This window comes from Chaetodon auriga, chromosome 7 (assembly GCF_051107435.1).
Source record: "Chaetodon auriga isolate fChaAug3 chromosome 7, fChaAug3.hap1, whole genome shotgun sequence".
Taxonomy (NCBI): Eukaryota; Metazoa; Chordata; class Actinopteri; order Chaetodontiformes; family Chaetodontidae; genus Chaetodon; species Chaetodon auriga.
Window position 1 is genome coordinate 17,264,761 of NC_135080.1, and position 23,064 is coordinate 17,287,824.

The window sequence follows — 23,064 nt, forward strand, 5'->3', positions numbered from 1 at the left end:
CACTGCCAAAATGTCAACATCTTCTGCTCTCTCTCTGCTTCCAAGACAAGCCAAGTTGGCAGCAGGTTAGCCCTAATGTCTATGCTCATTGGCTAAACACTCACACGCACACACACACACTCTCTCACACTCACACACACACACACACAATGCCCAGTGTATGGTGCTCTCATTATAAGATTATTTATTTGGTATAAATTGCCACAGACTTAATTCAAAAAGCCTTGCAAATAGACAACTGTGCCACGCTGCACTCTGTCTGCGTCTACGCATTAAACGAGAGCAGCACAGTCTTATCTGCGTGTTTGTCTGTGAGCACACTGTGAAATCTGGGGTTTGCTGGAGTGAAGGAATGAACCATGTGAGCGTTTGTTTTGGGACCGAGCTCTGCCTGGAGGGTCACCATAACTCTGCCAGGGAGAAGCTGAGCCTGTGTCATCACAGTCCGGATAGTTACAAATCTCAAAACCTGGGTCTAGCTGACCTGATAAGTACCTACAGTATGACTCACACACCGATCGTCATCATCAGCTGGGAGGCACATACTGCAAAAGAAAAAAAAAGCAAAAACAAGATACAGGATAGATAAGTTTTTTTCCTCCTTAAATATGAAAACGAATCTAACTGTAGTTTCCTGTGAAGCTTCACTTTCTAGGAATTTTCCAGAAATAGACTTTAATATTATGAAGACTTCCAAAGAAATGTATCTCAACCTTAAAAAGTTATTTTGATGATTATGGATTCATAAATAGGCATAAAAAATGAGCAAATAGCAAGCTTTTGTGTGTGTGTGTGTGTGTGTGTGTGTGTGTGTGTGTGTGTGTGTGTGTGTGTGTACTGGCATGCACACATGTTATTGCCTTAACTCCAACACATTTTCCTACCAATTATGAGGAAAGAGAATGAAGAAAATAGATCAAAGTTTAGGTTTGGTCTCTGGGGTCTCTCTATCTAGCTCCCTCTCTCACATGCGTGCGTGCACACACACACACACACACACACACACACACACACACACACACACACACACACACACGCTGTCATATGCTTGCAAGCAGGTTCACATGCAAGCGCGGAACTCAGAGGGTGAGGAAACTATTTATGGTGAAAGTGGGCACAAAGTGTAAACACATGTCTGGCATCCTTTGAAAAGACAAATATTTCACCCCCTTTCCTCCCTTCATCTCTCTGAGGGATCCCCACCCCTCACTTCCACCCCTCACCTCCTTCTCCACCATATCACATTCTGCTCCATTCCTTTGAGCAGAGGGGGAACATAAATCACGGGACACAAAGGAGATAGGAGTGCAGAAACGCACGCAACCATCTGAGCCAATGTCCGTGAATGGGAGAGACGTGACGGGTGGGGGTGGACGGGCTGGGTGTATTTTGCGTGGGTGGGAGGGCGAACACGAACCTCCTTCCTTAACGAAAGCAGGACACGACAGAAGACGTGTCACCAGACCCTGAAACGGTTGCACGGCGCCTCCAGTGCGATCACACAGGTGCTTCTGTCTGTCTCCCCCCTCCTCCTCTAATCCCTTTTCATTTTACAGCATCCTTCGTCTCCAGTCATCTCTCACCGTGACTCAAGGATATTGTTGTCATGTTCGATATCATCGAATCACAATTTTAGGTGACGGTGAATGAAAAAAAGTCCCCTTACATATTTCCTCCTCCTTGTCTATTTATTCATTCCGTCATTAAGTTGTTAACATGAGATAAAACCATATCACAGCATGCCATCGGCGCCCTCTTGGAACACAACCATTACTTTCGTCATGACTGTATATTGGAAAAAGCAGTTTGGGACAGTGGGTGTCACATGGCCTGCAATTCTGACTGTGGCCACTTTTTAGCAGTGCTGTCATGACCAATTGGCTTGGTCATGACAGCACTGCTAAAAAACTGCAGTCACCCAGTGCCATATAGTTAATTATCAAGGGAGAAAACACATGCAATACCAAAAATCAAAAACACACACACAAAAAAAGATCAGACTGATGTTCATCAACCAAACGTTTGAAACCGCTGAGTCCACTGATCCTGGAGAGCTGCAGCAGTGCATAGAAATGTTTGTTTTGTTTTTTTTTCACTCTTGAGTCTAAAAGGAATAATAATAATTGGAAGCCAAAACTTCCCCTTGTTGTGTAATTTTAACGATCTGTGAGTAAAGAGAAAATAGGAGCTCTCTTCTTTACAGTTTTTCTAGTGAGACCAAACTTAATCTGACTACTTCTTCTTTTCACCATGTGAAAAATGAGATTTTGACCTGTTCAGGGAGGTTTGGATATGACCCAGATGAGCTTATATTAAGCAGTCTGAAACTTTAATGTTACACTGTCTAGCAGAGCAGCCAGTTAAATGATGAATTCCTTATGCCTTAAGTTTGTAAGAACAATTTAAAACTCAGCATTGAGACCCAGTCACACCAGCGGTGAGGAGAATTTGTGGTAGAGGCTTGGTGACAGTGACTACTCGCAGTTGGTGACCTATTGTGGCTGGTGGGCTAACACACAAGCAAGCCAGGAACACTGTGGCCTCCTGGCCTTATTTCCATTCTCCCTGCTCTGTGTTTACTCCTCCTTGCCTCCATTTCATTCAATAAAGAGTCACTGAAGAGGGTGAAAAAGCTCCAAGGTGGTCTACTATTCAAAGTTCACCACTTGAATTTGACGCAAAAGATTCGCCCTTGATTTACTCATCCCCCTGCAGCTAAACGGTGTATAATTTGCTGTTTTGAACACTGAGTGAGCCTTTTCCAATTGACTTTTAACTGTGGATTTCTTGTTTTCGTGACAAGCGCGGTTGTTAGTGTGCATGAAAAGTGCATGGCTTTTTGTTTCCATGTATTTTATGAGTTTATAGCAAACTCTGCAAAACACATTACATCAAATGTGCTGTGTTTGAACTGCTAAGATGTACTGAACTACACATTGATTCAAATATCACATTTCAAGAGACAAACAGCACTTGAAAAAGACACGCAAAGTAAATTAGAATATTCTCACATTTCACTGTCGTCATGAGCTCAACCGTCAGCTCCTTTTCAGCTGTAGTTAGCATTATAAAGCTGTGTTGTGGATCACTCCACTTTCTTTGGAATCAGCTCAGAAAGGAAATGGAGAAACCTTTGAGGAAAAAGGAAAAAAAAATGATATAAACTCCCACTCAGAGCCGTCCAACTTAAGAACACATGCCACATGTCAGTGATAAAAGATTAATAAATGTTGTTCCTCTTTTAACCATCAGAAGCCAGAGGATGTCGTGTGACCACATGGCTGCTCAGTCATACTTTATACCAGTTGTGGATTATTTTTGCAGTGGCAGGGGACTTCCATAGTATCCAACACTGTGGAAAATTACTTAGCTCTGTTACCACTTTTGTTTTAGATACACTTTTAAATCCAATAAGCCTGGACACATTCAAACAAATGTCACACTCGCCTCATGAGATCCTTCTTCATCACCCATGATTTTTGTCTTCCTCTGCTTGTCTTTATGTGACTTTGTGCAACTGCACACAGCTGTGCTTGTATGTTAGCATTTGCAGAAATATAAACACAGATAAATAGTAGCGCTAAGAGATTCATGTTGATCTCACAGCCGTGGAAAGCCAATGAGCCTATGAGCTATGAATAGCACTGTTTTTACACAGTATCATTACCACACACACATGCACACACACACACACACACACACACCATGTTGTGGCATGCAGATGTAAGAGATGTAGAGCTCCTACAGCGTCGCTTTGGGCAAGAGAGAGAAGATAACTCAAAAATAATTTGTCACTGTGAGAGGTGATCTGTCATAAATTCTCCTTAGGGGACGATCATAGTGAGCTAAAACATACCAGCACTGCCAGGCAAACTGCCCCAGAGGAGTCCACTGTGTACCAGTGTGTGTGCGTGTGTGGATCTTTGCCCCTGTGGTTATGTCTGCGGTATCACCAAAGCCAAAGTAATCTGGCACAAACATACGCACTTACACATAACAGAGAGAGATTGCCAACCTTGCCCGGCATTGTGCTGGCAGGCTTTTCGGCATCACCTCCTCCCTCTCCTCCTCTTTGACTCCTTCCTGCACCCCTGAAGTGCACAGTTAATCCCTAAGCTCTATCCCCATTTAAAGACAGGGACATCACGCAAACCTGCCTGTCTGCATTGCATTCTAACACTCACACACAAACCCATGCACTCAGTCACACGCACATGCTGTTTGCTCCTGCAAACACAGAGGAAGACAGAAAACAGCTCAGCAGGAGGGGGGTTAAGCACTGCGGTGGCAGCAGCAGCAGCAGCAGGATGAATATCTGTCTGGTTTTTCCCTGGTCTTAAAATGTCTCCAGTGGCAGGCATGTGACGGACTTGAGATAAGGAAGAGAAGGGACTTTTGCAGATGCTCATGCTCTGCTAATGGGTTATGCATCTGTAGCTGCGTGGCCACACGCTCATGCACGTCGTGGACTGTGGCGTGTTTGTCAGATGAGGATGTGTGTGCGCAGAGGAGGAGTTTTAAATAGGATCTCGGATATGTGTGCGCACTTGAAAAAAGCAGGTGCACTTGAAAGCAGGAGGTCGACAGCAGGCTGAGGTACGGGCCTGTGGGGCAGAGAGCAGTCACATTTACTCACCTGCTTATGAAGGCTGAGATTTCATTTGTTATTGTCCTCTTGAGGGAGATATTGTTCGCTTATCCCTTTAGTCTCCAGAGAGTCTCTCTGGTTTAAACTTTTGCTGCAGGGCTAAAAGCTCATTTTCTCAAGATATAGTTATAAAGTCTCCCCAGTGAATGACATCCAGCCCTCTACGCAATGTAACTGCTCTTTAAAAATCCTAAAACACTAAATTAAGTTCTTTGTCTCTGACTCTATCAAGACTATAAGCACTATGAGGCCATGACCTTACTCTTCTTGATTGTTTGTAATCCTTGTGATTTAAGACCTGTGGATCTGCTGTTGCACACATTAGTAGTCCCTCAGGTAGAGTGCGTCAGCTGAATACCCAAACTGACATGTACAGACATGTAGATGTTGACCTCTAGTGGGCAAAATGTGAACCCTGCACTGAGTTTGAATGCTGCACTCTGCCGCAGGAGCTTCAACCATCACTACAGTAAAACATTTTATGTGGTAATATTTAGTTTTTACAGATGTAGTTCATTAAATTTAAAGTGCTGCACTGATATAAGTATTTATAGTGTTTTCAAGCAGGAAGGTGGAGATGAGAAGTAAAAAGCAGTAAATGAGAAATTGGATTTAAAGAGGAAGGCAGGCAGATTTCTGTACTACCATAAAAAGTATTTATTCGATCAAAGTAATAAAGAGTGGTGTATGGCAGGTTCAGATAAATGTGCTGATGTGGCTGTAATGGGATGGGATGTGGTGTGGCATCGAGCATGATTCATGTAAGAACATTACAGAAAAGAGGAACTGCCCATTTGATGTCTGTCCATCTATAAATGTGTAATTATTCGCAAAAATTCACAGTACAAACGTAAAATGGAAAAAAAAGTTGGGAAGTAGGTGTTTTTTTAACTGACTCAAGTGAAGATGAACGGATTCTTTTACGGTCGCATAACAGACGCGGTGCTGTTGTCTTCCTCTGGGGGCATCAGTGAGCTGACGCGTCGCCTTTAACGATTAAACAAAGAAGAAGAACACCGGAGCATTTCCGGGTTTATGCTGACGCGTCCCTCTTCTCCTCGTACACCGACGTGTCAGTCTTCTCGAGTTTAGAGCTGAGCAGTGGACAGGCTGGTCAATCCACAGACATGGCTCCCAAAGGCAGCAACAAGCAGCAGTCAGAGGAAGACCTTCTCCTCCAGGACTTCAGCAGAAACCTTTCAGCGAAGTCCACCGCTCTCTTTTACGGAAATGCACTCATCGTTTCTGCCATCCCCATCTGTGAGTACCAGAGAGACTGGGGCAGCTAGGTGCTGCTAGCTAGCTAGCTTAAGCTAACACTGAATGAACGGAGGACTAATTTAAGGAAAAAGTGATTGAATGATGAGCCTGTTAGGAGCATCCTGAATCAACTTTAACACCACAGACACTTTTAAAGACAGAGGGGTGTCAAAACACAAAATTATCTATAAGAAAAACTCGATATGCTAAAGTTAAGTTACTGTCGATGCTAATTGATGTAACTAATTTTGGTTAAGTTAACGTTACTGTAGGTTCAACTGCAGGTGAGGAAAGTAGTAATAAACAATAAGGTTAGTTATCTTTGTAACTAACTAACTACCTAAAACACTCACTGAGCTCTAAATCTTTGCTTTACTCTGCAAAGGCTTACTTCGTTAGTGGCGAACAGGTTTACAACATGCATTAACCAACATACTGTATCTTTACTGACTTGATCACTTTGCCAATAGTGACCGATTCTTGTCTTTCCAGGGCTGTTTTGGAGGATTTGGCACATGGACCTTGTCCAGTCTGCAGTTCTGTACGCTGTGATGACTCTGGTCAGCACCTACCTGGTGGCTTTTGCCTACAAGAACGTCAAGTTTGTTCTTAAACACAAGTAAGACATATAAACACACTCCTATGCGTTTGTCCCATGAGAAGGTTTTATATCTGCTCTGCCTTGCACATGTACATTAGTTGGATCAGGGGTGTAAATTGCTGTCACACTCAGATAAAGATATTTTTAAACTTGATTGACACATAACACAGTATTTAGTGCCATATAAACCACATGGTGTGGGTATCTTGTTAGCATAAATAACTGGTTCATCTTTCTTATCAGTGGATTTCTGTTTATCTTCTCTCACTGACTCGCAATGGCTGCGACCTTCCTGTCTTCATCCTCCAGAGTTGCCCAGAAGCGTGAGGATGCTGTTTCCAAGGAGGTAACCAGGAAATTGTCTGAGGCAGACAACCGCAAGATGTCCCGCAAGGAGAAAGACGAGAGGTGAGGCATGCATCGTCTTGTAAAGCCGTACCTCCGTACAGTGTGTTGGATGCTGGATGTTTACACCTTCACAGTCAGCTCTGACAAATGGTCACGTCACAGCCCTGCTTCACTGAGGTCGTACAGCATAACACAGACGCTGTGTGAGTTAGCTGTTAACTCTCACTGCAAAATATGTCCTGTGCCTTCACAGGGATGAGGCAATACACCATCCTCTGCTGTCCTTCTCTTAGCTGGGAAACTGAGGAACATTTTATTAGCATAGAGTTGACATTATACACCACAGTGACCAAGAGTAATCATTTTTTGGGAAAAAGCAACACATTAATGACGTATGGTAGACTTGTCTTCTTTCGTCTTGATTCAGGTTAAGTAAATGGTTCTCTGCCACAAATTCATACCGTACTGTACATGACCGTCCAAGTGACTTGACGTTGTGTTTTTGTTTGTCCAGGATCCTGTGGAAGAAGAACGAGGTCGCCGACTACGAGGCCACCACCTTCTCCATCTTCTACAACAACACCCTCTTCCTGGTCCTCGTCATCGTCGCCTCCTTCTTCTTGCTCAAGAACTTCAACCCCACCGTGTATCCTTTATGTCATGTCATCAGCACACATACTGTACTATCGTTCATCTTTCTGTGGCATCTGTCTTAAGCTGGCATGCGTGCAGTCCAGTTTTACTTCTGACACTGCTCAGCTGATGTCCAGGAAGGCAGATGCTGCACATTTCCACACAGATTCCTTCAGAATCATAGTTTCTGTGGGGGTTGTCATTGAGCCGATGCTTGTTTTTGCCTTAACGCCTTTTTCCAGCAACTACATTCTGTCCATCAGTGCCTCATCAGGACTGATCGCTCTGCTGTCCACCGGCTCCAAGTAAAGGAGGATGAAAGAAAAAAGCTGGAGGGATGATGGGGTGGGATCGGGTAGGAAGTGGGTCAAAGGTGGGTTATTCACTCTGCTGTTTTTCACTTGAGTTAGGAATTGGGTTGAGGAGGGATAAAATATCACATTTCAACTTCATGAAATTCATGATCAAATGTCTGGAGGGTGTTTCTCCAGGTCTGTCTTCTGTTTTTTGTACCAAATAAAGCAAACAAGTACACTTGCTGTCTGTGTTGATCCGGTGTATGTGTGTGTGTGTGTGTGTGTGTGTGTGTGTGTGTGTGTGTGTGTGTGTGTGTGTGTGTGTGTGTGTGTGTGTGTGTGTGTGTGCCAGTGTGTGCCAGTCAGTCTGATTCAGAGCCCTTTAAAGTATGAAACCTGAATCATATCAACACCATCAGGTTTAACTAAACTAGTAGAAAGACTGATGTCACAAGCAAAAGTGAGACACTGATGTTTCTGTTGGCAATGCATTTATTTAGAATCACACATTCATATAGACTATTTACAGAGAAACCGCTGCTCAGGAGAGAAGTAATACACTGATGGTTTGCATGTCATGTGAACAAAAAAAGAGTCTTTTCTGCACATGAACGACGTGAATCTGTAGAAGAGGTCACACTACTTGACATTTTGATCAGAACTGATACACGTTGGCTTCATACCAGAACAGGAAATCTTAGGTTAAAGATTATGTGTCACCTATGAGGACTTTTCATGTTATCTGAACCGTTTAGCCACAGATTAAAATGTGTCTCGCTTGGTTCCACTTTGGCCGTCAGACCTATTTCCCCGGGGTGTGAACTTGAATGCCCACAGTCAGTCTTTTCTCAGGCAACACTGACAGATTTTGGCCAGTTTCCCTGAATTATGATGTCAATGTATGACATCACACAATGTGTCTGTGGTACCCATGAACAGCTGAAAATTGTTTTGTTTTACATCAGTGATTGTGTAGACGGAAGCCAGTTTATGTTGAAAATCAAGCATTTTTCAAGGAGTACATATTCAAATTCAGGCATATTTCTAACCTAGAAGATTCAACAGTTAAAATCAAGCATTTTCTACGCTGCTGTCACGACTGTGATTTAACTGTTGCAGTAAGATTATTTAGTAGAAACAGCCCACATAAAGGCCAAGACAGAACAAAACCATTGCCATTCCATATATTCTAGATTTCCATTTGAGCCCGTTTCCCAAAAGTTACCTCTACACAAACTGTTGTGAGAAGCTTTCTGCTTTGTTTTCAAAGGTTTTTGTCTGAATGAAGTAACAGGTAACACACACTGTAGATCAGACACTCATGATACAAGGATGTGCATATATATTGTTATAGTCTCACTTTGTTTCTAGGACAGCATCCGAACATTTAACAACTGGTGATGAAAGACATCCCTGAATTTTTTCCTGTAGCGGGACGAGTCACAAGTCAAGGCACTCAGTCAGGCGGAGGAGTCTCCACACACACGCACACACAGCGGCAGGCCGCGGTCCAACATGGTCACTGACTCAAACTAAGAAGCAACTTGTTGACTTGCACGCACATGTTGCTACCAAGAGTTACAATAAAAGAAATTTAACTGATTTGAAAAGCAAACTTTGTGTGGAGCAACTATCCACTGACCGTGTAATCACAATTATTTAGGCCATATATTGCCCACATATATGCAAATGGGTGTGAGTAATATGTCTTTTAAGGGTAAACCGCACAAATTTGCTTTACTTCATGTTTTTTTTTGTAGGTAATTGGTGGGTCATTTGCATTACAATTATGCCTAACTGGAGGTCAGGTCACTTCCTCTTCCTCTTCATTATCCAAGGGCAGATTTGATGAAATACACTGGGAGCTGAACAGCTTGTTGATGCTCCATTCCTACATGTGGAACACCACTTTTGGCAAAAGACTACACAGACTGAAAATCTGGAGGGCGTTTTGTGCTACAAGTCAACAAATGTACACTGAAGACAAGACAGTGACTCAAATAAAACCTGGCCAACATCTCTGCTGATCTCTGTGATGGCTTGTTTTCCAGATGATAAAAGAATCAGAACAACAAGGCATGAAGACAACAACCGTGGACTGTGAGAGCTGAGCCACCTGGTCAGAGATAATGATTCAAGGTCAATGCTAAAGACTGAGCACAATCTTATTACTTACCCTTCTTTACATAATGCCATTATTAACGCAGATTTCATCATCTGAAGTCACAATGCAAAAGCAATGAACAAAACCGAGTCTTACTCCCCGTAAAGAGTTCTGTGAAGTGTCATTCAGGAGACAGAAATGAGTCTGGAGGAGGACGGGATGAAGAGTGAAGGATACTGCAGAGGAGCAACAAAATAACTCTATTTACATCTTTATATATTAGTCATACAGTACAGGGAAGTCCTCATATGCAAGAGAGGCTTCTTTGAGGGTTTGCTTATGTTACAAGGTATGCTTTAACATTTTATGTACATGTAACATCCCCATAATTCTCCAAAGAAAATCTCAAAATGTCAAAATAAACTTTAACTATTCTAAAATAAATACTGTAATCTTTGCCACATCGCAAATACCTTGCCTACAGACCTCTTTGTGCCATTGAGACACAATTTCTGCAGTTACTAGGACCATATGACCAGCCAGTCATCCTTTCATTCCACGGATTTATTATATGTATTAAATGCTTAAGTCCTTTCCTGCAAGATCCATCGAGGCAGTCTGCGATGCAGGCTCAGTCCACAGGCAGAGGAGTCAAACGTCTCCGCAATGAATGCAAACTGAGGGAAAAGTAGTCCACTGTTTTTTTGCAAAGCGTTATTTCTTTCTTCTATGATCTTGTGAATCGGAGCTGTGGTTCTTTAAAAACACCACACGGGGGCGACATGCTTCATTCTCTCCCTTCACACAGTCCCAGTCCCACTGACGCCGATGTCCTTCTGCTTCACAGGCGGTCACAGACAGCAGACAAGCTCGCTGCACTTTTGATCAAAACCTCCTTTCTGTTGTTAAATTATGTGCTTCGTAGGACAGAAGAGAGAGGCACACTACAGCAGGGAACACATGCATCTGTTGGTTAATATACTCAGGATTTGCAGCCTGTAATATCTACTGAATATTCTTGTGAACTATAGTAAATACGGGACAGAGTACACTTGGTAGGTAGTTGAAAGTTAATTCAAGCTAACAGGGAACTGGCCTGTTGAGGCCTCATTCATAAAGCTCTTTTTTCAAGAGGTATGAGCAGCTCGGTGTGTCACAGAGACATCTTATCCCACAGAATAAGAGGTGAGAGCACTGAGCTCATGTGGTCATTGCGTTTGCTGGACTGCATAGCAATTTAAAGAAAGCACAAAGACTAACTGACTGGGGATGTTCATGCAAGTCTCTTCATGTCCCCTTTCCTCAAGTATCATTATATTTATAAAGTCTAAGGTCCTTGCATTGATGTATTCAGCTGTGGCACAGTAACGCTCATGAATAAAATATGTGCCCAGTCTGAACTTTGTGCTCAAATTAAATTACTTGTAGGTGGAAGTCTGGACATTAGAGAGGAGGGCTCGAGCGTCGAGGGTCTGAGTCACCGGCTGAGCTGAGATGGAGGATGTGAGCAGGTGAGGTGAATAAGTAACATAACCGTCTCACTCAGCAGCTGCTATCAAGGTGCCCTTGAGCAAGGCACTTTTACTTGAAATACTACCGCAGAGCTGTACTGCTCAAATCCCAACTGTAAAGATCTGAAATTGAGTCAGTGTGTATCACAAACTGTTAGGAGCTGTCTTAGCATAGCTCGCCCTCTAATGGAAGGTGAATTTAGTAGACTGACTGTCTTAATGTGGCCCGTGGATGTAGCTGAACAGGGGACGTAGCTGAACTGAGATGCAGCTGAGCTGAGATGTAGCGCTCTGGATGATGGACGTGAACTGTAACATGAGCAAGATGAAGCTCTGCATAGTTATTATTGAATGGACCGGTGCTGAAAGGGTTAACACCTTAGCTGGGGACATAGACTGTGTAATAAATTGTGGACGAAGCTTTCAGGTCTGAAAAGTGCAGCTGATGCAGTAAAATGCCTTTAACCTGCATTGTTTCTACTGGCCAGCAGGGGGCGACTTCACTGGTTGCAAAAAGAAGCCTTTACACATGTAAGCTTATAAAAAATGACTCTCACTTGATTTATTGCCTAGTTCATGGTTTTAAGTGTTCTTCAATACAGCACGATGTTCATTTTGTAACTTATGGTCCCATTTAGAGTAAAATAGAGGTTAAAGCAGGCTCTGCTTTATGGCATGGATGTGATTGACCTGTTGCTACCATGACATGTCCTCAATCTCTATCAGAGCCAATCAGGGTAGAGGTCTAGCAGTGTGTATCCTCCTTATCTCCACCCTCTCATCCAAATATGGCCACTTCTGGCTGAAAAAAAACCAAGATGGTGACGCTATAATGCCAGACTTGAGGTTTCACGCTATTTCACAAATCAATGGGTGACTTCACGGTGGCTCCGTCCACTGTTTCTTATACAGTCTATGTTTGACGAGCACAAAGTTTTGAGTTACTCAGATGGACTAAGTTGCGTTTGAGGCTGCAAAAAGCTGAGATTGTTAATAAGCGTCTCTTGGCCGAGCTGGACTGGACCTGAGATGAACCTGACAGAGCTGATCTGAGCGGGACATGTCTCAAACAGACGAGGTTACAGTATGCAGAGCTGGGCTTAGGGAGGCTGTCTGCTCCAGGCTGAAGTGGAGCCCGAGGAGAGGACGGTGGGTCCACGGTAGCGGTATGGTTAAGTAGCTAGGAAAGCAGATAGGCTGACCTCTCAGTAGTCCGACCGGCCTGGTCTAAGAGCGGTAGTCCTTCTTACTGTATGGTCTGTTGCCCAGGATGTGGTCGATTTCAGACACCACGTGAGACGTCATCTTAGGAAGGACCTGGACAAAAGACAACGACCGCAACTGAGTGACTGCAGGAGGGAAGTGAGAGATCAGTAAAGAAACCTGAATGCATAAAGAGATTCAGACAGAACTTTTTCATGTAGGAATCGATAAAACTGGAGGCCGGTGGTGGACAGAGCTGTGGAAACTAAAGCGGCGGCGTGTGTGTGTGTGTGTGTGTGTGTGTGTGTGTGTGTGTGTGTGTGTGTGTGTGTGTGTTTCTGCATGTTCCCACCTGTATGGCCCCGAGGTTCTCAGTGAGCTGCTCAGGGTTGGATGTTCCCAGAAGAACTGAGCTCACACCTTCGTTTCTTAGACACCAGGCTGGGGGGGGGGAGAGAGAGAGAGAGAGAGAGAGAGAGAGAGAAAGAGAGAGAGAGAGAGAGAGGTTGATGTTCACACAGCGCCCACTTGATGGCGCACTGCTTCTTATTACTGCACAGACCACAAATAAAACAGGGCTTTTCGTCTTGTCCCCTATTTACTCCTCCTGGATCTAAAGAAGAATTCATCACAAAGTGCTGAAAGATAAATCCAAGGTTTTTGTTTCTTTTCGTGCATTTTCTAGAAATCATAAACCTTCCAGCCATTCTTAAGTACACCACACGTTTTCAAATCTTTGACTGTCTACCTTTGAGGCAGCTCAGGTTCTTTAGCTGCGCCCAATAACGCAGCACAAACACATCTGAAAAGTGTTTGTGTGTCAGTGGGGAGCTGGAGGGGAGAATCAAACAAACAAAAAACCAAAGACAGACATTACGTGAAGGATGATGTGAATTTGGTCACGTCTCGCATTAAAAAGGTTCCTGTCTGACGGCCCCGAGCAGCTGTGCTTTCAAAGCCTCGCTTAAGGTCGCTTTGCTGTCAGAGGGTGCAGGCGGGCGGAGAGTTCTTACCCACAGCCAGCTGAGGCAGAGTGCAGCCCAGCTTCTCCGCGATGTGGTTGAGCTCTTTCAGCTTGGCTTGCTGCTTCCTTCCATCCTCACTCACTATTTTCTCCTTCAACCACTGATACGACTGGTGGGAGAGAGTGAATGAGCGAAGCGAAAGAGAGCGATTAGGCAGATCAAACAGGGGCAGCATGTATGGAAGTATAGGCAAATGACAGATGAGAGAAAAGTCAAGGAGAGTCGAGAGGTTGAGGCTGTAAGTACCGCTGATCTGTGAGCACGTTGCATAATGCTAAATGATCGACTGCACAGAGTTAGATAAGGTGCTACAGACATGACTCCATTTCATCATTTACTTCAGTACAGACAACTTGTATTGATCTGTTTCTGCTGGTTATCATGGACTTGGGATGGATAAAATGACCTTGAAAGATGGGCAGGATTGCTGTTCGAGCCATTTTTCATCCACCACTCACACAACCTGCTTCTCTGGTACAGGAATAGTCAGACATTTTGGGTTTGTTACATAACCTGTAAAACCTGAACTTGTTCTTTTTACACTTCTGTTTTTGGTAGGTGTATTTTTTAACCTCCGGACAGACAGGCTAGATATTTCCCCCTCGTCTCCCGCCTCCAAGAAGGCTTATTTACCAAAAAGTCAAACTATTCCTTTAAGCATTATTGTTTATAGCTCGATAAAGAAGAGATACTTAATACACTTTGTATCTCAACTACAGGCTAAAGTTAGCTGAAGGCCAACATAAAATGGCAAAATATTCAAAACTAAATCATATCAAGTATAATGTGACTAAATGTTGGAAGCATTAGAGACACATGCCTAATGTTGTATTGGACAACTGTCACGGCGTACAATCAAAGCTGAGGAGCGTCCACAGGGACTCTGGCCTGTGTGTTTGTCACACATGAGTTATGTTGGCTAAGAGTCGATATCTACTGGATATTTTCCATCTCATTTCACAGTTCATGCTTTGGCATCTGGCTTGTAGTCGTATCTGCCATCACATCAGACCAGGCTGCGGTTTTAACCTCCGCTGTCCTCCTCAGTCCACTGCAACTCCCGCTGGCCTGCACAGACGACTTGTGTTCAGGTCCAACGTGTTCAGTCTTTGATTGGTCTTCTTGAATCAGTGACGTGCGACACTGACAGTTCACTATTGTGTGTTGCTCTGTGCAGTAAGATGCTTTCCATTAACTCAATGTCTTCTTTCTGGATGGAGAAGAAACCTGCAGTGTTGAAGCTCTGGAAGCACCTAAACTGACATCCTCTTAGATGTATGGCCAAAAGATCTGGGCTCTGATCAGTGACGTGCAGTGAGGTTGGTGACTGGTGAGGCACTGACTCCTCTGGAGTCGGATGTAAAAATATATGAACCCAACATAGAAGCTTATATTTCAATTTTGACCTTAATTGAAACATTTAGTTGTTTTAAAAGCTTTTAATTATGCTTTAATCAATTCCACACTGTTCAACAATACGACAGCAAGAAAAACAAAAGAATATTTAATATAAGGTCAAATTTGATTTTTTTAAATTTTAATGTTTTCTTTTTGGCTGATCTCTCTTTTTTTTTAATCAAAATTGAACACTCACTATCGCCCTCTGCATAGCAGAGCACGCAGTGATGGAGCTCAGCACTGCCACCTCTCAGTGCGGCACGGTACCTCCTGTCTCACCCAGAGCATTTTCACTGCGCATTCATGGCTGATATAAAGAGAGACAGCAATGGGCATGCGCCAACTGCCTGCGTCAGTCAGTGTGTGTGGCACAGCACCGTCAGAAGTGAGGCACAGCTCATCGCTGCCTCACCTCGCCCTTCTCCCACGTATTTGAACAGGAAATGCGTAAATTTAGCGATTTTGACCATAGAAATGTTGAAATCATACAGAAAACAAATTTATAGAACAGTCATGAGCTTAAGTCCGAATTTCCTCCTCTTAATGAATTTATAAACCACAGCAAGGATTCAGGTAGCACTGATTATCCCTGAAGTCTGGGTAAAATCAAAAAGACGGACAAACAGCTACAGCTTCTGCATTTGTTTTTGGCATCAGGTTGTATTTTCTTGAGCGGATAAACCATCACACACAGTCACGGTGAAGATTTCTCGCCTACCTTCATGGAGGCCCTGGAAGATTCAGGAATGCCGTTTTCATATTTTCCAGTGATGATGCCGCACGCCAGCGGTGACCACGTCATCGCCCCAACCCCTGTCACCATGGAGACCCGCGAGAACAGTGCCAGGAGGGTGAAAACGTTTGAGAAGACACACAAAGATGAGCAGCAGAGGATGAAGATTTATCTGTTTGATGACTTCGTTATTTTTACTCATTTATGACAAACTGAGTGCAAGAATGTTCTGACCATCCAATGCTGCTAACTTGAGAGCAGACATCTCATCATCAGATTGACTAATCCGCCACAACATTACTCAACACACACGCACGCACACACACACACACACACACACACACACGCACACACGCACACACAATGAACACTTGCCTATCTTGTGGTAAAGTTCAGGTAGTTGAACTTCTACTTTCTCCCTTTGGAAGAGATGATACTCTGCCTGCTCGCACACTGGAGGGATGAGATTAAACTGTCTCGCCACTGAATACGCCTCCTAGAGATTAAAAACAAAGGAAGACAGAGGAAAGAGGGTGAGAATGAATGGACAGTTGTTATGATGTTGGGTGTTGTTTTCTTCTAGCTGGGAAGAGACGAAAGAGTGGATTAAAGCGTAAAAAGGGTGATGGAGGCGAGAGCAAAGGCTAGGAGCGAAACTCAGGGAAGACACGGGAGAGGGAGGGTGTTCATCAGCATGTGGGAGCGTGGCAAAGATTCAAATTCTGTGCTCACGGTAAATTACTCAATCAATATTCCATATCACAGCTCTCCCAGGCATCATATTCAAATTCCTTGTATACCTTCTTATCTGGATTCCCACGTGAGGAAAACACACACACGCACACACACCTAAACGTGTTAAACATTCCCCGCTCTTCTATCCTGTAGGTCTCCAGCTGCGGAACACATGTCAGGATGAGAGAGCAGTGGGAGGGGGAATCCATTCAGCGTAACGCACTCGACTTACAAATTACAAGTTGCCCTTTTGTGCTGCAACCCATGACATGTGCCTGCAGCCTGTGTGTGTAAACGCCATACTGCTGCCTTGTCACGTACACTGAGAAGCCATGTTTACCCCCCCCCCCCCCTTCATTATTGATGCTATCTAAATGAGGCAGCTTTCATCTGAGCTTGTGTTCTACAAAGATATCTGCTCTCTTTCACCGTGATCACAGAGAGAGAGCATGTCAACACATCGCGCTGTGCTTCAGAGAGAGGAGGGAGGATAAAGACGCCAGAGGAGCGAATAAATGAGTGTTCGGTCCTTGAATGTCACTTCAGGCATGCGTTCATTTCATACTGTAGCTCTCTGCTGTGGCTTCATGCAGCTTGTATATATTCGTGACTATAGCGAGAGTTGAAATGTGAGGTAGACTCTGACAGGAGGAGGAAACAAAGCTGGAAGAAGCCACTGTGCCTCTGTAGGACAGAAACATCCCAGAAACACCTGATTTTCCTCAATCCTTCCCGCAACCCGACGTCCCATTTTCCTCTCATTTCCTCTTCTGTTGCTCCTTCACTACCATGACTATGCCTGAGCTCTGTGTCCTAGATTGTACTAAATAATAAGCTGCTAAAATCGGTCTTCTTCAAACCTGCTTTTCATATTTAGTGCATCTATATCTTGACAGTTTTTTTCGGTGGATCATCGCACAAACAACAGGTTTTGATGTGAGCTGCCAAGAAAAGTCATTGATTGCATTCCTCTCTTCTGACTAGCTGAGGTGATAGCTGCTGTCAATTTAACTTGAAATTAACATCCATTCTGCTCCCTGTGTGTTGTTTAGAGAAAAAAAAGTTTCTTACTTAAAAGTGATGTGATTTAGTGAAAAACTACATTTTCCACTTGGATATTTTAATTCTTCTCTATTCCAGTGATCATCAGTGACGGCTGTCATGAGCATAAACAATGTCTAAACAGGGAAATGACACTAAAAGCTCCTCACTGCTTACCATGATCTCCATGGCCGTCCACCGAGATGTCCCCCAGTACATCGCCATGCCTTGGTTGATCACATAGGTCATGGCCCGAACGATCTCTGTGGAGACACACACACAGGCCCACACCGTACCAGTCAGTCCGATCAACAGTGAACAACGTATTGATTGATTCCGCCCTGCACAATTCGAGTAACCGTTTACCCTGACATGTTCCTCACTGCTTCCCACATTCAGTTCTGTCCTCTGAACAAACACATCTGTGCCCGATGGAGAATCACAGATCAACATTCAGAATTGATTCAACAAAGCGGCCGAGTCCTTAAGGCGTGAGATTCACAACAAAAACCCTGTCGAAAGGCAAAAATATATCTCTGCGTGTCTTTGCGTTTTCTTTCTTTTCCTGGAGCAGCTGTTTCCAGGATTCAGGGGTGTTTAATTCAGAAATTAAAGGCATAATTGACTCTGTAGAGGCGAAGCATTCGATTTAAAGTTTAATAGCCTCAATTAAGGTTTAATGAGTGAGAATGGACATAGGAGAGACTATTATGTGGTCAAAAATTACAATCCTTTGTGCAAGTATCTGAAAACTGTCAAGAGAGAACATCAGTCTTACTCAAGAGATGCTATCATTGTAGAGAAAGTGCCTTTTTGTTTGTTTGTTTGCATTTCTCACACAAAAAATGGGGATAAAGAACATCAGGCACAAGCTTAAAGTGACTTGCCCGGAGGCTGGCGACATATTCTGAATCAACAATAGCCAGGCCTCACGAAAAGACAATGGCAAAGAAAGATGGATGAAACCCAGAAAAAAAAAAAAAAAACCACAAACTGGAAGGAAGAGCGGGCGTCTGTGAAAGGGGTTTGTCGACGCACTCAGGAGCCAGAAACAGCAAGAATACAGGAAAGTTTAAGAAAACTGAAAAGCAGAATCTGAAGTAAACGACAGCCTTGAGACACGCTCCTTGATTTGTGATGCATTAATGAGCTTAAAAAAAACCCCCTCACCTCCTCGAGTCTCTCTTACCTGCTGACGGCTCATCACCCGTCTCTGACAACTCCAGGGACAAACTAACAAGCTCACACACGAAAGCCCCTCTGATCACATTCAAGCTGCTGCATTTTTAATGATGCAATTAGCTCCAACGCTGCCGACTGCGCGAGCCAACGGCACGTCAGGGCCAACAAAAACTCAGATTATGACTGTCATTAAGGTTATTCATCATTGCCCGACGCTCACTCCAATTATACTGCAATCCTTCACTGTGGCAGGACCCTTGTATTTCACTCTGCATCGCCGGTTCTTGGCGAGACAACAGAACACGAGCGATAAGAAGCTCGAAGAACACGCTGGCAGAAAATAAATAAGGCTGGCGGCAGAATTGCAAAGAGGAAGAAGGAGCGGGAAGAGAAGTTAAAGAATGTCTAATCAAGATGAACCTAAAACGACTTGAGAGGGCAGGTTTTCATTTTCCCTTCAATTTGCAAAGCGATAATTAACCACCTGAAACACAGATGTCTTACTAAATACCATCCTGTCAAAGGAAATAACACAGCATCAAGAAAAGTAAACACTTCTTTCCTGTCTCGTCTTACTCCCGCTGTCCTCTCCGTCCCTCTCTGTGCCCTCCTGCCATCCAGCTTGATCTGTCTCCAGCAGCATGTTGTGATGGTGCACGCCGCGCTCACATTTTAAATGCTACTTGCCTCGAATTTCCGGCCAATATAACAAGCGGGAGAAGAAGAGGGAGTGCGAGGCAAGCTCGAGGAAGGAAAGGCAATAAATCCAACAGCTGAAGGAATTGAATAGGAAGTGAACGCTGAGTGCAGATGGCAGGAAAAAGTAAGTTTGCGGATGCAAGAGCGAGAAAAGTGTGAAATCAAAGTCTTATTGTGTGAAATATCATATATCCCACACTGATACACTAACAGAGCTTCCACAATATCACAAGACCTAAAGAAGACTTGGCGATAACCCTTAATGTTGTTTAATGAACTCTACTTTTGCCATATGCGAGCTGTCAAAGCTAAAACTTGAATTATCATAATGACCTTAGTTTATCATTTATGTGCATTATCAGTCCATAATATTAAAGGTCTGAATTATAGATGTGGCCTTTGCATGTGCCTCTTGTTTTGTACTAATGTTTTTATTTAGATGAATTTAGATTATCTATCTACCTTGTTAAGCTTAATTACGTGTATTTCAAACGTGCCACTCAAGGAGAGTGGGAATTCAGAGCAAAGCAGGAGCAAAAAGCAAATAATTAACTAACACGCATGTCCTCATTGATTGGCTGTGAACAATAATTAATAAGGTGGAGAGAGAAAACTCACAGTTAATGGGTTTATCTCTAGAATGCAATAATTTAATTTAATTTATGATGACTGATGAGGAACAAACACACGACTTGTGTGCATGTAAATAAGAAACATCTTGATAATGAAATATATAAGGCTGCCTGCCTCACTTCAGCTACACTGAACAACACACTCCTGCAGTAAAACTAGATTCTAGTTCAACGTAACAAACATCCCATAATAAAAACCGCATCAATCCTGACAGGGATTTTTAAAAAATGCTGTTTCATTGCTGTTTTATTATTGGTGGTACAGCATCTGACCTGTTTATCTGGATGTCAGAGAATTAATGAAATGTGTAGCTCACTTAAGCAGAACAGCCTCCAGACACATCACAACTCGCCGCTCGCTCAAACACTTGATTTAAGACTGTAAACTTCTTCTGCTGCAAAAGCAACAAAGGCAATATCCCCAAACGCAAATCAAAATCAACAACCGACATCCCAAACTGAGACACTTTGACCTCAGGACAAGAGAAGCATAACTCAGAACTCGTTCGGCTCATTACAAAGCTGTTGATTGGCAGACTCACCCTCCATGGGAGTATTGCTGTCAGGGCGGTTGGCAAAAACTACATCAACATACTCCAGCTGCATCCTTTGTAGTGAGCCTTTTAGACCTGACAGACACAGAGAGAGGTGGGGTGAGATGGTGGAGGGTGACTGAATGGACAGAATAAAGAACTGCATAGGGGGTAAGAACATTAATTTCAGGTGTGTAGGTCTAAAAGTGTTGTTCATCTCGTGTGGATGTCAGTGTGTTTGTATGTCTTACCTTCAATAATGTGTTTCCTTGACAGTCCTCTCTCTGTCTCTGCTCTGATGGGACAAACACAAGCCAAAGATAAGCTACACCGAATGAGTGAATAGACAGTGTCCTCATGCCTCGCAGCTCCCGCTCTGTCACGCCATGGAGCTCTCCAGGCTGCAGAGGCAGCTGACCCCCCCAGAAGTTATTGCCCTCTGCTTGTTATCATGTCTTTTTGCCACTCCTCAGAGCGAGTGCCGCGGCATCGAGCACAACGAGCCCGAAGCTTGGTGTGGAGCCCTGTTCACGCACTTTGTACTCTACGCTGTCGTAGCAAAGGAGGTGTTTGAAATCTATCACAAGTTGCAGGATTTTCCACCCTTGAATCAGGCTTTCACTTCCACTTTCTCAAACAAAAACCATGTGTGGAGGTCTGGCTATGTGACACCAGGCTTTCACCATCCGATAGGAAGGCCCTTTCTATGGAATGACCTGAGATCGGGCGAAGTCTCTCATCATGGGATTTTCTAAAGCCTGAAGACAGAAACAAGAGGAGCTGCAGAAGTCTAGTTTTCTCTATTACCACGTGAGCTACAATATGCAGAAAGGCTGTTATGGATTTTTTTTCCCCATTGACGCCTAAAACAAACTGCCAACCACAGCTATAGTTGCAGAAATGTGCATTAAACTGACCTCAATATCATCTGAGCTGTCCAGCACTTTTAAATACTTTCAAATAACTTTTAAATATCAGCCATCTTGAGCTGCAAGGAGGCTAAAAGTCATTTTAAATCACCTCGTGACCCCAGCTGGAGGACTTGACATGAGGGTAAAATGCATATGAAGCTGTTTCATTAAAATGGGTCAGTGTACTTTCAACTGCTCAGCATCATTATGCATCCAAACTGTGGAGGAGAGAGGTGGAGGGCTGAATCTCAACGAACGCTCAGGAACAGAGAGAATAACTTCCTTATCACCAAACCCAGTTGGACAGGCTGAGTCTGTGTGCGTGTGTGTGTGTGTGTGTGTGTGTGTGTGCCGTAAAACTGCCCCCCCTCTCCAGTTGAGGATTGGTTGTTACAGTAGTACAGTAGTCGTGATGTTTGCGCAGGTTGTTACAGAGAAAAATGGCCATCCAAACCGCCCAAAGACTTCAGTGTTGGGAGGCTCAATGACGACCTTTTTTGAAAGAGAACCACAGCGAGTAACTGCTGAATGCAATGAGAGATGAGTACAAAACCATACTTGTGCAATGATTTCTTGGGGATATTCATGACTGATTGACTGATTTGGGAACTAATTTGTCTTTGCAGGTGCTTTGGTTGACATCTTGACGTCTTGATTTGAATGAGACCTTTTAAACAAATAAAGCTTCTCCTTGAAATGACAGTTTAGAGAGTTTCTTACTTACTTTCCTCCCCAGTAGAGTTTAGTTGTAATGACCAAGCTGGATCGCCTGAGGAAGTGCAGAGACAGACACAGAAAGACATCAGACAGATGCAGCAGAGTGAGTGATACATAATGCATATGTGACAAATCAGATCATGAATAAGCTGGACTGGGTGTGTTCCAGTCTGGGTCAGCTGGCGTTGAAGTTTGCAGATGAAGTCATGTAGTGTGTGATATGTAAAGAGTCTCATCTCACGTCCTCAGATCTAGTTTCTGCCAGCTGTCTCAAACATCTTTGACAAATGTGAAATGAAATGGAGGATCTGACCCAAAACTTGGCATATTTTTCCTCCAATTTCTACCTTTTCAATGCAAATTTCACTACATATAAACAGTAAAAGCTGCTGGTTGATGTTTATTTTGGTACAAGAACAACTGGATCATCTACCACCAGAACTCCATTTGTCCCTGACCAGTCACCAGCTGTGCTGCTTAGTGTATTTCCTCAGACGTAAGGTTCGTGCTCCTTCCTGACTGTCAGACTGTAACTGCATAATGATGGAACAAAGTCACAATAGATTAACAGTCAAGTATTGCTACATTAGAGCTTCTTCAAACTGACATATGATAGAGGCGGATGCTACTGTAAGAGAGGCTCCATCAGCTGCTTCCTTTAATGTTACTGAGTTTATCAATAATACAGAAAAACTGAGGTTGTTTAAATAACTCCATAAAGGGAATATCTGAAACTTGAAACTTAATATGCCCGCAGGCAGACTTTCATACAGTAACTATTTCATGCTGCTGTACTGTGATGCAATGTTTGCCTGCGTGTGTGCAGAAATACACAAATTACTGCAAATGAAGAA

At 43.5% G+C, this 23,064-nt stretch overlaps 2 protein-coding genes across 4 annotated transcripts in view; one reads left to right on the top strand and one right to left on the bottom strand.

Annotated features, from left to right (window-relative positions):
• The first annotated feature begins 5,684 nt into the window (after positions 1–5,684).
• Positions 5,685–8,029, top strand: ssr3 (signal sequence receptor, gamma). Its single transcript, XM_076735212.1, has 5 exons — positions 5,685–5,908; positions 6,401–6,527; positions 6,819–6,917; positions 7,372–7,503; positions 7,733–8,029. The coding sequence occupies exons 1-5, from the start codon at positions 5,776–5,778 to the stop codon at positions 7,797–7,799; spliced, it is 558 nt and encodes a 185-aa protein (XP_076591327.1). The 5' UTR covers positions 5,685–5,775; the 3' UTR covers positions 7,800–8,029.
• A 237-nt stretch (positions 8,030–8,266) lies between these two features.
• The window catches only part of kcnab1a (potassium voltage-gated channel subfamily A regulatory beta subunit 1a), a 91,639-nt gene continuing 76,841 nt past the window's right edge, over positions 8,267–23,064 (bottom strand). For 2 of the 3 annotated variants that reach the window (XM_076734969.1, XM_076734971.1), the window contains exons 6-14: positions 22,218–22,262; positions 20,834–20,877; positions 20,592–20,678; positions 17,714–17,799; positions 16,136–16,256; positions 15,746–15,840; positions 13,618–13,738; positions 12,957–13,045; positions 8,267–12,718 (exon numbers count right to left, since the gene is read on the bottom strand). In XM_076734969.1, coding sequence (XP_076591084.1) covers positions 12,629–12,718; positions 12,957–13,045; positions 13,618–13,738; positions 15,746–15,840; positions 16,136–16,256; positions 17,714–17,799; positions 20,592–20,678; positions 20,834–20,877; positions 22,218–22,262 — 778 coding nt within the window. In that variant the 3' untranslated portion in view covers positions 8,267–12,628. The remainder of the gene's footprint in view (positions 12,719–12,956; positions 13,046–13,617; positions 13,739–15,745; positions 15,841–16,135; positions 16,257–17,713; positions 17,800–20,591; positions 20,679–20,833; positions 20,878–22,217; positions 22,263–23,064) is intronic. The other variant, XM_076734970.1, reaches the window with a different exon arrangement.

Excerpts from the sequence above, each read along its gene's own strand:
- ssr3 (XM_076735212.1), top strand. The coding sequence starts at position 5,776 with ATGGCTCCCAAAGGCAGCAACAAGCAGCAGTCAGAGGAAGACCTTCTC. Across the intron at positions 6,918-7,371 it reads CGCAAGGAGAAAGACGAGAG|GATCCTGTGGAAGAAGAACG; the intron begins GTGAGGCATGCA and ends TTGTTTGTCCAG. Across the intron at positions 7,504-7,732 it reads AAGAACTTCAACCCCACCGT|CAACTACATTCTGTCCATCA; the intron begins GTATCCTTTATG and ends GCCTTTTTCCAG.